General features: G+C 46.0%; 1 protein-coding gene across 11 annotated transcripts in view; it reads left to right on the forward strand.

Moving 5' to 3' along the window:
• The window catches only part of SP110 (SP110 nuclear body protein), a 58184-nt gene that overhangs the window by 34771 nt on the left and 7600 nt on the right, over positions 1–15813 (forward strand). For 3 of the 11 annotated variants that reach the window (XM_061148554.1, XM_061148561.1, XM_061148563.1), the window contains 7 exons: positions 755–799; positions 6583–6716; positions 7427–7535; positions 7826–7897; positions 8674–8814; positions 9134–9222; positions 9417–10104. In XM_061148554.1, the coding sequence (XP_061004537.1) occupies positions 755–799; positions 6583–6716; positions 7427–7535; positions 7826–7897; positions 8674–8814; positions 9134–9222; positions 9417–9447 (621 nt within the window). In that variant the 3' untranslated portion in view covers positions 9448–10104. The other 8 variants (XR_009693852.1, XR_009693851.1, XM_061148557.1 and 5 more) reach the window with 8 other exon arrangements.

A 15813-nucleotide genomic window follows, 5' to 3' on the forward strand; every position in this document is an offset into this window, starting at 1 on the left:
TTCCCTGAAGGATGAGTGGAATTACAAGAACAGAAGTGTGAGGAAATTCCCATCAGGATTCCACAGAGTGACTGAGAAAGAGCTAACTGATCATAGAAAAACACTGTGGGTGAGGAAGTTAGGAACCCAGACTGGTGCTGATAAGGGGAAACTCTAAATGCAAGATGGAGGGATTTAAGAAACTTACCCTGCTAGTATGGGAGAAGGTGGGCTGGAAGGAAACTAGATGAAGACAGAGACCCCTCTGAAAGCTTCCCTGTGCCCACCACCCAATAAATGCCTCCTCAAGACCACACTCCATCTGGGCCCCTTGGTGATGCATTTCCAAACCATCCTGCCCATGGCCAGTCCCTCCTCCCCACTTTCCTGGCACACTGTTCCATCCCGTGAGCAACAAACAAGGGTACTTGTCTCTGTGATCCCAGATCCCATCACAAAACCGCTCCATAACACTCAGAATGTGATCACTGAAATGAAATCATAAGGATGTTATCTAGAGAAGAAATGGGAAGGAAAAGGAGTGGGTAGGATAGCACAGAGAGAGAACAGGTCTTGGGTTTGAGTGACAGAGAATAAATAATGTCCAGAAGAAGAGCCAATGGGAGGAGGGGGCTAGTTATTCTTCCCGCTCTCTTGGGTTGGAGACCCAGTAGGCTGGCCATGTACAAATATTCATTCACAAGTGGGGACTTGGATATTTACAAAAGAAAAGCTTTCAGAACAGTCCCATTCATTGACCCGTCCTCTCTTGCAGGAAGGAATTTTGCTCTGTCCTTCAGGAAAACATCTCAAGAGAGAGGTAAATAGCAGGTGAATTCCTACCACATTCTCAGCCACCATGTTGCAGACTTTCCATGTGCCAAGGCTAGTCTGGGCGTCCTCGACCTTCCCAGGCCCGAGTCACCTTCCCATTTCAGCACCGTGGTTTCCTGACGACTGCTTTAGCACACTGATGCTTGTACATGCCGCCTTTATGTTCATAGTTAACTTAAGATAGGGAAGCAGATAACTCTTGAAAATGAAGATTAGGACACTAGCATGTGTTCTACAAAAAAGATTTGTATATTTGGATGATCAGCAACCAAATATGTCAGAAATAGAGTGCTCTAGTTTGAAAAGTAAATACGGTATTGAAATAGACAAGAATAGATAAATAGTAAGAAGTAAGAGTAAGAAGATCATCCTTGATTGAACTCCAAGTATTCCTAACTTCGACATGCTCCTTATTGGTAGTAGCAGAATGGAATAATGTGTTTGAACTGAGCTTTGTCTCTGCAGAGCCTCCCAATGGCATTCATTCATTGGCCGTACCCACTCCTCCTCCTCAGGTGCCTGTACTTACATAGATAGGCCTTCCAGTCTCGAGTCCCATTCATGGGCTTCCGTTAGATACGGACCTCCAATAGATGCAATGATGCCTCTTCCATCTTGCCCAGGAGGTTAGCCTGACCCTTGGCTAGATTCACTCAAAGTTGATAAGGCAATGGTCCCCCAAAGCTGTTTATTATATAAATCACCTTTTCCATGCTGATTTTAAATACCTTGATATGTTTAGGAAGGTTCCTTGTCATAGCAAAAAAAAATAATAATAATAAGGAAGAATATAGATGCTCATCAGTACTCTAAAATAAACTGATAATCAACAGAATGGTGGCTTTTAAGAATGCAAGTTTTGCAAGTATATATTCATCCTATAGTCACCTAAGGGTGTTAAGGTCAGGAAAGCTTCAGGAAGCTTAAACCGGTAATAACGTGTACAGAAGGAGCACAGTTTTGTTTATGTGAATGTGTAGGGCTATGACTGAAAAAACATCTGGAAGAGTCTGTTATTCTGGGATGGGATGACAAGGGACATTTGCCTTCCATGTTATATATCTATGTACAGATGAAATTTTTATAATGATCATTTATTACTCTTGTAACCAGAAAGAAATAAAGATTTTTAAAATCCAGATCATTAATTAATGGCCCCAATATTATAACTCCTTCTTACTCATAATGCTACATGTCAGCAAATGACAGCCAGGGGCACACTTGACCATTCAGTGCCCCCACCACCCCATCAGGAGTCACAGTGAGGTAAAGAAAACCAAGTTTAGTTCTGATCGCAAATGGACCAATGCAGGCCCTTCCCCCAACACCCCACGGTCGCGCTGCAGCATACCAAGTCTTTCCTGGCACCTTGCTCTGCTTCCGTGTACCAGCAAGCCATCTGATGCTGATATTGGGTTGGCCAAAAAGTGCATTTGGATTTTTCCATAACATTGTATGGGAAACCCCGAATGGACTTTTTGGCCAACCCAATACTGCAAACGTTTGCTGTGCGGCAGGCCTGCAGGGTGCTGCTCCCAGGACCCCAAGGCAACCTGGGCAGCTGGTGCAGAGAATCAGGGGCTCCGGGCCTGTGAGAATCTCCACCACTAGAAGGGCCCAGTAGGCAGCCTACCGTTGCTATACAAAAGGCATATAGGGTGAAACTGACAGCTTCTGCTTTTCGCTTTTTTTTTTTTTTCTTTAAATTTTTTAACAAATCCTAGAACTTTTTGTTGAGGAGTCCCCATTCAGATTAGATAGCAAGATGGTTAGATAGCATCATGGACTCAATGGACATGAGTTTGAGCAAATTTCTGGAGATGGTGGAGGACAGAGGAACCTGGCATGCTGCGGTCCACGGGGTTGCAAAGACATGACCGGGTGACTGAACAGCAACAAGAAGCCCATTCAAGTGGGCTGATTTGCAACCAACGGTTTAAATGAGTATAAGTCAAATCTGTACGTGAGGACAGTGTTACTTTCAGAACTCAAAAGGCTTTAAAATGTTGGGCAGTTGTTGTTGGACTGAGTTTTAAGAGGGTCAGTCATTGTTTCTTAACAATGTCAGGGATAGAGCAGCCCTCATCTGACCAAACAATGCCCAGGAATTTGCTGAGCAGGTAGGGCCTTGTTCTACATGTGTGGTGATGACCCTTCCCTTCTCCTGAGTTCCTTTCTGTAGCTGTATATTCGTAATATGTCAAATGAGAAGGGTTGCATCTATGCGGTACCATTTCTGTGTTCCTGGGGAAAGTCGGCTGCAGCTACGATCTTGTCCGCAGAGACTGTGTGTGATGGCAAAGCTGTCAAGGTACCCCAGGATAGCCAGGTAAAGGTGTGTTGTATGCCTGCAAAGGGGAAGGCCAACTCCAACTGAGATGCTGTTGAGATAGGCACTGAACAGAACAAATGAGCCAAATCTGTGAATGTAAAGCATTTGCCAGTTGCTAAGTGGATGGCATCGGTAACGGCATTAATATTGGCTATATCATGCGGGTCGTTTGTGAGTAATTGCATCCCATTAAATTTAAACAAGGTACCTACTGTCCTTTCAGGGGACTTGCCAAACATAAAACAGAAGACAAACAGGTTTACCTCACCTTAACCATCAAAACTGCTGCCTTACCTAAAGGCCCCAGGGCCATAACACCCACTGCTCAAAGCTATCCTGTAGTGGGCATGGATGCTTTGAGCTGACAAATGATGAAGTAAAATATAAAATTAAATCTTTGACACAATGAGTTTTATATACTGGAGCCCATGGAACCTCCACTCTGTTAAAATAGTTAATAGAACTCAGTAGAAATTAAAGCAGGGCCTTCAAGAATAGAAATTTATCATGTTGTTGTGTTGTTATTTAGTCCCTAAGTTTTGTCCAACTCTTTTGTGACTCCATGGACTGTAACCTGCCAGGTTCCTCTGTCCATGGGATTTCCCAGGCAAGAAAACTGGAGTGGGTTACCATTTCCTTCTCCAGGGGACCTTCTTGACCCAGGGATAAAACCCGAGTCTCCTGCATTGGCAGGTGGATTCTTTACCACTGAGTCACCAAGAAAGCCCATACAAGATCTGTTTAGAGCAACAGTGATTATCTCTACTTTTTCTCCATCTAAATGTCCAATATGGCCTGCTCTTAAACTTGGAAAGAATGGATGGTGCCTCCTCGTGGATGATGGCAACCTCAGTGCCCAGAAGAGAACAACATAACTTCAAGCATAAGTCAGCGGGGACCTGAGCCAGTTAGCAATCCAAAGAGAGACCCCTAGGTTGGAATGGTCACCCAGTCTCCTGCTTGCCAACCCAACTGTCTTGTGGTTGCCTGCAGGTAAGTGAGCTCAGCCCTGCACTAAAAACTGGGTTCAGATATTGAAACCAATGATGCAACACATGTGCCAAGAGAGAATAAAAGATTTATTGCTCATATACAGAGACTTTCTGGGGAGAGGCAAGGCAGGCACCCAAGCTGGTCTGAAAGTGGCTGGAGTGAAGAAAGGGTATGCATGCTACATCACTTCAGTCATGTCCAGCTCTGTGAGACCATATGGACTGTAGTCTGCCAGGTTCCTCTGTCCATGGGATTTCCCAGGCAAGAATACTGGAGTGGGTTGCCATTTCCATCTCCAGGGGATCTTTCCAAACCAGGGATCGAACCTGAGTCTGTTATGTCTCGTGCAGGGGCAGGAGGGTTCTTTACCACTAGCGCCACCCCAAGAAAGGGTATAGCCCAAGGTTTATTATGGTTAGGGATGTGGCCAAGGGCTTCCCTGATAGATCAGTTGGTAAAGAATTCTGCCTGCAATGTAGGAGACCTCGGTTCAATTCCTGGGTCGGGAAGACCCCCCCTGGAGAAGGGAAAGGCTACCCACTCCAGTATTCTGGCTTGGAGAATTCCATGGACTGTATAGTCCATGGGGTCACAAAGAGTTGGACACGACTGAGTGACTTTCACTTCTTCACTTCGTGTGGCCAAGGTGAGGGTTCTTTTGCTGGGGCAAGGTCTGTCCAACTTGAACTTCTCACTGTGGCCGAAAGAGGGAGCCCATGAGTTTTCTTAGCACCTTGCCCAGGTGTGCCAAGAGGGGAAGAGGGAGGGCTTAGAGAAACCACCAGTCATCAAATATAAAAACCAGAGTCAGATTCTTTATTAGAGTGTGACCATGGGTATGTGCATCCTTTCTCTGTCATTTCCCTGTCATTTCACTCCAGAACCAGGAGGTAGGGGGCAGGGGTATCAGGGCTCTGGGCCCAACCAGATTCTCTATCAGGAGGAGCAGGTAGGTCTGCACTGGCATCTATACTCTGGACCAGCGCGGGCCAGGTGTCATCGAGGCAAGAATGGCTGTCGGGTGTCAACCCTAAAGACAGGGAGAGGCAGACTGGCAAGTCCAGGAGGGGAAGGCCAGAAAGATTCTTTGACCTTCAGGGTTATGGAGCACTCCTTAGGAGGCCTTGGGGCTTAGGAAGTGGAGAGGGCGCTCAGGAAGACTCCCCAGCTAAGAGAGATGAACACCATCCCAGATCAGGAAGACGTTTCCCTTTGGCTGAGTGGCTAGTTTTGCAAATGGACTAAACATTCCCCTCCCTGCTGCCCTTGGTCAGGCTCCTCATATTTGTGTTAGGGACAGTGGCGGTGGAGGCAGGGTCCTCTCCTTGGTTGTAACTGATTCTCAGTTGCTTTGAGCCTTTGCTCCGGCTCCTGGTGGTCTATTTCCTGACCACCCACCATCTGTCTTGGGGTGAGAGTACCACGGTGGGGCACAGGAAGAAGGACCCCTCTTCCAGACTCCTACCCTTCACGCAAAGAAAAGGTTCCCGTGTGCATGTGGAGGGTTCCCCTGGTGGCTCAGATGGTAAAGAAGCCACCTGCAAGGCAGGGGAGCCAGGTTCGATCCCTGGGTTGGGAAGATCCCCTGGAGAAGAGAACGACTGCCCACTTCAGTATCCTTGCCTGGAGAATCCCACAGTCAGAGGAGCCTGGTGGGCTAGAGTCAGTGAGGTCACAAAGAGTCCGACACGACTGAGCAATTAACTTGTGTGGAGCCCTACCCTGTCTGTCTTGTGGGGCTGGGAGCAGAATCAGGACTCCCATCCGTGTATCTTTGTTGTTGCTCAGTTGCTAAGTCGTGTCGGCCAAGTCATGTCCAACTCTATGCAACCCCATGGACTGCACTATGCAAGGCTCCTCTGTCCTCCACTATCTCCCAGAGTTTGCTCAAATTCGAGTTCATTGAGTCCATAATGCTATCTAACCATCTCCTCAGAGTGCTCATATTTGTGTTATGGACAGTGGCGGGTGGAGGCAGGGTCCTCTCCTTGGTTGTAACTGATTCTCAGTTGCTTTGAGCCTTTGCTCTGGCTCCTGGTGGTCTACCTGACCACCCACCATCTGTCTTGGGGGGAAAGGACCACAGTGGGGCACTTTAGCACCCCTTCCCCCCCTTCTCCTTTTGCCTACAGTCTTTGCCAGCACCACGTGAATCTTTACCCAACTGTAAGGATCACGCCTCTCACATAAGTCACTTGTAGAATTTATAGGTTACATTTTACGGCCACGAGAAAGACCCTTATGGATCCTGAGCAACCACCCCCCCCCCCCCAACCAAACAACCCATGGACACAACAGCTCTGTGTCTTTGTGTACGTCCCTGCGTGTGTCAGTGTAACCCCAGGGACTGTTATCGGGGTTGCCCACGAGCTTACCTGGGCCTGCGCACAGCGGCTGAGAGCATCTCTGGCCCAGGCCCGGGAAGCAGGGGCAACCCATCTCAGGTACCAATTCCCTTCCAGCAGGAAAACTCCAAGGAATGTGAGGTGTGCTGTAAAGGGGGCTCGCTGCTCCGCTGTGACACTTGCCTGCGAGCCTTTCACGAGGACTGTCACATCCCACCGGCGGAGGCTGAGAGGTTAGTGAGACGCAGCCCCACCCGGTGCGGGCGCCCCGCCCGGGCTCCGCCTCTGATCGTTCATCTCCGGTTGGAAGAGCCGCCGGCCCGGGAGCATCCTGGACACCCTGGGCTCTGCCCGGTGACCCCGTGTAGCCCCATCGGCCCGCAGCCTCTGTTCCCTGTGGCATCAGTGCCTCTGAGTCTGCGCCTGAGTCACGCTGACCCCCACACTGCCCCTGCCCCTGGGAGTTGTCCTTTCCGGGTTTCGTAACCCAGACTCCGGTCCAAAGGGCGGAAAAACACCATTTGTGCTCTGTGATTTCTCAGAAAAGCCAGGAAACGTGGCCTGCTTCTCCGATTTCCCCCACAGTCTCAACAGGCTGATGGAGCCTCAGTCACCCAGGGGGTTAAGACCCAGTTTCTGATACTCCAGCTGGGTGCCCAGCGCTCCTTGTGCCCCCAGGAGGGCAGAGGAGGAAAAGGAGAACCCACCCCTCACCCTGACACTGCCCTCCACACTCTGACTGCTTTGTTGCTCTCTCAGTGGGACCCCTTCCTGCACTCTACTCCCACCCCCCGATCCCCCGACCCCCAACCTCCTCTGCCTTGGGAATCTTGGAGACTCCAGGAGGTGGCCCCTTCCTTCCCTGGCTGCATCCACCAGGAAAAGGAAAACGGTGGCTGTTTCCGGGGGCCTTGTCCTCGCTCACTTATGCCGGGCCCCACAGGAGCCCGTGGAGTTGCACCTTCTGCAGGATGAAGGAGTCTTCAGGAAACCAGCAGGGTCTCCAGAAATCTGAAGTTCGGGCAAGGTCCATGCAGCCGGGGGAGCAGCTGGTGAGTGGGATGGGGACCCAAGCCTTCACCTTCCCCTCAAACAGGCAGAGGGTCCAGGGAAAGGCACCCAAAGAAAGCCTTCAGTGTCTCACTTCCGAGGATGGAGCTTCAGCGCCCAAACGTGGAGGACAGACAGAATTCAACATCCACCTCCCCACCACGGCACCTTGGCAGATGCAGTTGGAAGGCTGGTTGTGTCTGGCTGCTCCTGTGTGTGGTTTCTGGGCAAAGCCTTGGCCTCACTTTGTCCAAACTGCATTTGCCTTTAAATCCCTCTTTGTATTTTACAGAAATGTGAATTTCTCCTCTTGAAAGCCTACTGTCATCCACAAAGCTCTTTCTTCGCGGAGACCCCACTTAATGTAAGTTCTGTTCGACATTTCTCATCCTCTGGGCATCCCTCCGCTGTTAAACTCATTTTAGAAATGTGGAGTGTGTGTCCTGCAGGCATCTCTGTTTGTCGAGGGTGGAAGGTTTAGCTGCAGGCTCTGGAGTGGGGCTGCCTGCTTCATAGGCATTGCATACCGGCTCTGGGACACAGTATCTTAGTTTCTCTTTCTCTTCAATGGAAATGTCTTTCTTATAGAGAGCATAGGGTTGAGGGTACAGACTCAGGAGACTTAAACTATGGGTTCAATGTAACTCAACCAATTTTTAGCTGTGAAATATTGGATAGGTTACTTAACCTCTCCATCCCTGGTTTCTCATCAATAAAACTGTGGTGATTATAGTAACAATCTCTTACGGCTGTTGTGGAGATCATATATTAATGTATCGGCAGTGCTTAGAACAATGCCTGGCACATAGACATCAGATATCATTATCAGCGCGTGCATATGTGCTTAGTCACTTCAGTCATGACCGACTCTTTGAGACCCTATGCACTGTAGCCCACCAGGCTCCTCTGTCTATGGGATTCTCCAAGTAAGAATACTGGAGTGGGTTGCCCTGCCCTCCTCCAGGGTATCTTCCCAACCCAGGGATCGAACTCCCATCTGCCTGCATCCCCTGCATTGGCAGGCTTATTCTTTACCCACTAAGCCACTTGGGTATTACCCTGCAAATAAAGGCTGGAGTTGGATCCATTCCAGTGACATTGCCTGTGCTCACATCACCTCTTTGATGTCTTTGCCCCTAGATTCGAGATTATGGTGAGCCCTTTAGGGAAGCCATGTGGTTGGACCTGGTTAAAGAAAGGCTGACTGAGAAAGTGTACACAATGGCTTGGTTTTTACGGGACATGCGTCTGATATTTCACAACCACAAAACATTTTACAAGGTAAAGGGAATTTCCTGCCTCCCTTTCACATCCTTTCTACTTCCTCCTCATTTCTGGGACAGCAGAGCTTTGCAAGAATCATGCCTAGTCTTGTCCTGGGGAGAGCTCAAAAAGCAAGAATTATAGAAGGAAGCTGTCTCCCAATCTCAGAGGTGGAGAAAGAAACTGAAAGTCACTCAGTCGTGTCTGAGTCTTTGTGACCTCATGGACTATACAGTCTATGGAATTCTTCAGGCCAGGATACTGTCATCAGTAGCCATTCCCTTCTCCAGGGGATCTTCCCAACCCAGGGATCAAACCCAGGTCTCCCACATTGCAGGTGGAGTCTTTACGACTGAGCCACCAGGGAAGCCCCAGAGGTGGAGAGGAGGATGTCAAAAAGAACAGCAAGCAGGGTCCTGGTAAATGGTACCTGAAAAAAAATTTCATCTTCAGTCCCAGAAGGACAGGCCATACCCACTGAGAATGGTCAATTTCATCCTGCCTCCTTGTTCAAATGGGGTGGGGCGGGGACGGGGGGAGGCAGTTTATGCTTACATGGTCCTTCATGCCTCAGAAATACAGAAATGAATTAATTAAGATGAAATGAATTAAACTTTCAGGATGCTCATGCTCGGATTTTTTTACTCCTGAGTTTCCCAGTGGACCCAAACACCCAGATTTGCTCTCAGCTGGTGTTGATTTCATCTTTCATTGGTAGGAAGAGCAACTGGTTGAACTCTATTGCAATCCAAAGCATTCTTAACTTTAGTTTATTGTGTTTACTCTGATTTTTAACTCTCACTTGTCCAGATATTTCTTGGGACATATATAAAGCTAATTCTCAATTCCACCCAGCCTCCTTCCCTCCCTGCTTGCCACCAGTTGGCGTGTTCATGAGTCACAGACTGTAAACTGGTGTCCACCCATGGAGTTGGAGGGGGTAAGAATCAACCCAGGGATCCCTTCAATGCCTGGCACAGTCTTAGCCTTGGAGAATGGAAGGGGTCATCTTTCCTTCAGAGAGTGGGCTTTCGAGAAAAGCTTTATCTGGTTTGCCCCAAGGTTAGGCTTTGCAGGGGTCAAAATCAGCTCTTTGGTCCAGACAACCTGTTGGGTCCAGGTTAACAACCAGGCAGAGCCTCATGCATTTGAACATCTGAGTGGCAGCCTCTCCCTCCTGTTCTGCTTGCCACCTGGGGACGTGCAGCTTTCTGGCAGGGAGAGCAGATCTCCTAAGAAAGCATGAGTGATCTATGATCCTAATTCTGTGTCCTTAGGCCCCTGTGTGCTTGCATTTTTTTTTTTCTTTTTCAGGCTTCCGACTTTGGTCAGGTAGGACTGGATTTAGAGGCAGAATTTGAAAAGGACCTCAAAGAAGTGTTTATTTTTCATGAAGCCAGTGAGAACAGCTTCCAGGTTCATCCTTGATCCTGTTCTGGATGGACTAAAGCATCCCAGCTTCAGGATCCAGATAACGGTACCCCGGCCATCCTTAGATTGCCAACGACTCTGGGATGTTATTGGCTGCCCTCTTCACTCAAATCCATACTCTATGTAGAATCATCATGTCCTCCACCTCCTTTTATTCTTTTTGTATTTCACTCCCCCCAAAAAATTGAATAGTTTCTTAATACCATTAAATACCTCACCACTGTTCACATTCTCTTCATTGTCTCATAAATCCTTTTCCAATGGATTTGTTTAAATTGGGATCCTAACTACTTTCACACACTGAATTTAGCTAATCTGTCTCTTAAGGTTCTTTTCATCTGTAAATCCCCCACTTCCTTTCTTCCTTGCTGTCTACTTATTGGATAACCTGGGGTCTTTGCCCTACAAAATTTTTCATGTTCTGAAATTTTCTTTTTCCTTCTTTTGGCCACACCATGCAGCTTATGGGACCTTCAGTTCAGTTGCTTAGTCGTGTCTGACTCTTTGCAACGCCATGGACTACAGCACGCCAGACTTCCCTGTCCATCACCAACTCCAGGTACTTGCTCAAACTCATGTCCATCAAGTCAGTGATGCCATCCAACCATCTCATTCTCGGTTGTCCCCTTCTCCTCCTGCCTTCAATCTTTCCCAGCTTCAGAGTCTTTTCCGATGAGTCAGTTCTTCGCATCAGGTGGCCAAAGTATTGGAGCCTTAGTTCTTTGTTTTCATTTTTGGCTATGCTGCCTGGCTTGTGGGATCTTAGTTCCCTGACCAGACATCGAACCTGTGCCCTCTGAAGTGAGAGCACAGTCCTAACCACTAGACTGGAATTCCCATATTCTGGGTTTTTCTACATCCTCCTGTGAAAGTGAAAGTGTTAGTTGCTCAGTGGTATCCTACTCTTTGCAATTCCGTGGACTATAGACCGCCAGTCTCCTCTGTCCATGGAACTCTCCAGGCAAGAATACTGGAGTGGATAGCCTTTCCCTTCTGCAGGGGATCTTCTTGTCCCAGGGATTGAACCCTGCACTGTTGGCAGATTCTTTACCATTTGACCTACCAGGGAATCCCTCATGCTCTTAGTGGCATGTGTTTTTTCTCTCTGGCATTTTTTTTAGACCTAAAGGTTAGATCTAGAGGCTTACTTAGATTCAGGTTTGGGGGAGGTTTGTTTCAAGTTGACTGTTTAGTATAGAGACTTTCCAGGGGGAATCTGTGTATTCATTTTTAGTGTTAAGATCTTAAGCAGTTTCAGGTGTTATCAGCCTGACCCATCTGTTACATATCACTGTTTCCCCTAATGATTTTAGCAGCCACTGATGCTTATTGCCTAAACCCAATTCATTAGGGTTTGGAAAATGATGATATTTAGATTCTGTTACTCCTTCTAAGTGGGTTTGATCCCTGGGTCAGGAAGATCCCTTGGAGGAGGAAATGGCAACCCACTCCAGTATTCTTGCTAAAAAATCCAATGGACAGTGGCAGGCTATACCCCAAAGGGTTGCAAAGAGCTGGACATGACTGAGCACATGAGCACTCTATTCCTTCTATATTTATTAGTTAGAATTATTCTGCAAAGGACTCCCTTCAATAATATTAGGTTAGCTTGAAGTACAGTTTGTATAGGAAATAAAGGATAAATTCTGTATTCTTTATTTAAAATGTTCACGTTAATGAGTTGTTTCCCTAATAGCCTCCAAAGATAGACATGGAGGTTTTTTTGTTTTTTTCCTATAAAGTATCTTGAGCTCATGGATTTAAATATTTAATGTGCTCCAAACCATTGCAGTTAATATCTTTATTGCTGCTCAAATTGCTTATCAGTGAGTGAGAGTCTCTTCATGTTGGCTCCTGAGTTCTTTTGAAATGACCCCAGGGCTCTTTGATAGCATATTAGCTACCTATTGCTGTGTAACAAATGACCCCAAAGTTCAAGGAGCGGTCATCTTACTGTTCACTAGTCTGTGGGCCAGAAATTTAGGAAGAGCTCCACGTGGATGCCTTATCTTTATTCCACATGGTATTGACCAAGCCCTTTCATGCTTGTACAGTGTTACTTCTGCCACATACCATCAGTCCAAGCAAATCACCGGGCCAAATTCAAAAGGAGGGGAAATGGGCTGTACCTCTTGATAGGATGAATGGCAAAGCCATGTTTCAAAGGGAATGCTATTTGGCAAGAAATGTTGCCACTGTCTTCAGAAACACCCTACCATAGTCTACTCTCTGACCACAGCAATTAACATCCTTCCCACATGCAGAGGACACTCACCCCCCATCCCAATAAGTCTCACTCATTGCAGGACTGGAGCAAAGTCCAGGACCTCATCATCTAAATCAGGTTCAAATTAGGTAAGTTCCTTAGGTGTGGTTCATTGGATGCAGCCCTGTAGGTACACCTTCCGTGGAACCAAAGACCTGTGAACTGAAGGACAAGTTAGTCTCCCCCTCTTTCTAAATATAATGATGACACAGGCTATAGACACTTGCATTCAAACAGGGGGAAATGGATAGTATATAGCAGTCACTGGTCCATAGCAATTCAGAAATCCAGTCAGCTGTGTGTTGGCAGGACAGAGACCATTCCTTGACAATCCCATGATTTATAAATATTATATCCCTCTAATTCCCATCCAACACCACAGGCTTCTCCCATGTCTTCCTACAGGCAATATCTGTGTCTGTCCCTCACAGTACATTTACTCATTTTCTCAAATCTAAACTACCATAACAATACTTTCAGAATTTCTACACTCATAACACTATGAAAAAAAACTAAGTTGAATTCTAAATTTGTGTGGAATTTTTGTTTCTGTTATGTATCTAATATACCACTGCACAGGGTATTTTTTAGGATTTTGTGTTTGTATTTATAAATGATAGGTCTGCAGGTTTTGTATATTGCCACAGTCAGATTTAGAGTTGCCCTGTTGTTCCGTCACTGAGTCATGTCCGACTCTGCAACCCCATGGACTGTGCAGCACACCAGGCTTCCCTGTCCTTCACTGTCTTTCAGAGTTTGCTCAAACTCATGTCCATTGAGTCGCTGATGCCATTCAACCATCTCATCCTCTGTCACCCCATTCTCCTCCTGCCCTGTCTTTCCCAGCATCAGGGTCTTTTCCAATGAGTCAGCTCTTCACATCAGGTGACCAAAATACTGGGGCTTCAGCTTCAGCATCAGTCCTTTCAACAAATATTCAGGGTTGATTTCCTTTAGGATTAACTGATTTGATCTCCTTTTTGTCCAAGGGACTCTCAAGAGTTCTCCAGCACCACAATTTGAAAGCTTCAATTCTTCAGCACTCAGCCTTCTTTATGGTCCAACTCTCACAGCCGTACATGACTACTGGAAAAACCATAGCTTTGACTCGATGAACCTTTGTCAGCAAAATGATGTCTCTGTATTTTAATATACTATCTAGGTTTGTCATATTTTCTCTTCCAAGGAGCAAGTGTCTTTTAATTTCATGGCTGCAGTCACCATCTGCAGTGATTTTTGAGAACAATAGTAACGTTTTCTGTTCTTACTATTTAAGTTTCCCCACTGGTCTTATCTTGCCATGGCATCTCCACACTTCTTTTTTTGATACATCTTTCTGTAGTCAACAGAAGTATATTTTTAAAGTATACTTCAAAGTATATTTTTAAGTAACTTTAAAAGGTGGGCACGTGGCTGTTTTCTTTGCATATCTCAGAATGTCTTCTGTTGTTTTCATTAACTAACAACATATTGTGCTACAATATATATTTTATCACAATTTCTCACCTTCAAAATTGATTTAGACTTTGTTCCACTGTCTTTGAGCATTCTGTTCTGCAACTCTACTGTCTGATTTCAGTCAGAATTATCTTTCTAGTGTGTGAACACATATGAAATTCCCCCTTTATCTCTGTAATTATATGTTTAGCTATTTTTGACCGGATGGGATTCAGTGTAATATTCTTATCATTGGTCTTGCCTGGAACACTGAGCCTTTTCAGTATACACATGTGGTTCTATTTTCAGCCCCATTACATCTTTCTGATCCATTTGTTCTGGGCTTACTGTCAAGAACATCTTTTATCCTTGCTTGGTCCTCCTATTTATCATTAAAAAAGAATTTCATAAAAACGTTCTTCTTCTTAGGCTCTTAGTATGAGACTTAAATATACTCACTTAATTGCAATTCTATGGTCAATATTTTAAACTTAATGATCTTTTAGCACTTTCATTTTGCTAATTGCTATCTATTAACAAAGCTTCAAAGGATAAAAGCTTTTCTTATCACAGTGGTTTTCTTCCCTCAAGACAAAAATAGGAAGTCAGTACAAATTACTAGATTGCTCTGATCTGCTCCACCCAAATTCTCCAGAACTGTGAGAAATAAATGGCTGCAGTTTCAGCTACTCAGTCTGTGAGATTTTGTTAGGCAGCACAAGCTGACAAATAAAAATTGAGTAACACCATCATCAGAGCCCCCCATCCCTGCTCCCATAGCAAGTCGAAAACTCTTCAACAGGATCTTGCAATTTCCCATTTAGGTACCTAGTGTCACAGACTAATAAACCGGAAATGCATAGAGATCCCTTTGGTTCTGGTTTCCTACTGTTTCCACAATAGTGTGAACTGTGAAATGGATTGACTTCACCTATCATCCAGAAAGGGGTGTAAGCAGTTTGGGCACCTTAAGAAAAGCATGTAATGAAACAGAGCTCCTTTTATAGTTGGAAAGGAAGATGACAAATATGGCCATAAGGACTTCTGATGCCCTTCCTGGAGAGCATGATGGATTCTAGAGATAATGATGGCTTTGGATGTCCAACTCCTTCTGCAGGGAGCACTAAAGGTTTCTCTTGGCAACACAGTCTCCATGCATTATGGTGAAAGACCCTTCTCCCACTGGTTTCCCAGTAGGCAGGACTGCTGTGCTGTAAATTACCTCGAATCCATTTGTGACATTCTCTTTCATTCTGGCACTGATAAGCTGAATCAGGTCTCTCTCACTCTGTTTTATCATGGCTCTGGATTGCTCTATTATTGGGGGGAAAAAAGAAAACTACTCAAGAGTCATTTCTTTCAAGTTGAAAGTTTCAGCCACTATCAGTTCAGTTGCCATGACAACCAAGACCCCTATCCCTGGGACCATCTATTCCTTTAACTTCCTTTTGTTGCTATTCTCTTTCCTACTTGAAAGAGTGGGGTTTGATTTATTCTACTTAGCTCAGTGGTCCATATCTTCCCTCAATCCTTCTGAGCTGGAGACTCAGATCCATCCTCCTTTTGTTCTCCCATTGCCCAAGCCCACCAAGTTTTGGCCCCCATCTCCTTCAACAATAAAAACTCTTAGTGTGGGGCTTCTGTGGTGGTCCAGAGTTAAGACTGTGCTTCTACTTCAGGGGCCACTTGTTCAATTTGTTGTGCGTAGACAAATAAATAAAAACTCTTAATGAAATCAGTGTCAGTGACATCCCTGCAGACAGTGTGACGTGTGTCTCCCTGGAGACCTCTTCTAGTCCTGCACCCAGGCTATTTCTCTCTTCCTGGTCCCATTCCCTACTGGCCAGAGCTGCTGAGAGTCCGGGTCCCCTCGGGACTGCCTC

This window comes from Dama dama, chromosome 8, assembly GCF_033118175.1.
Source record: "Dama dama isolate Ldn47 chromosome 8, ASM3311817v1, whole genome shotgun sequence".
In the NCBI taxonomy this organism is placed as follows: Eukaryota; Metazoa; Chordata; class Mammalia; order Artiodactyla; family Cervidae; genus Dama; species Dama dama.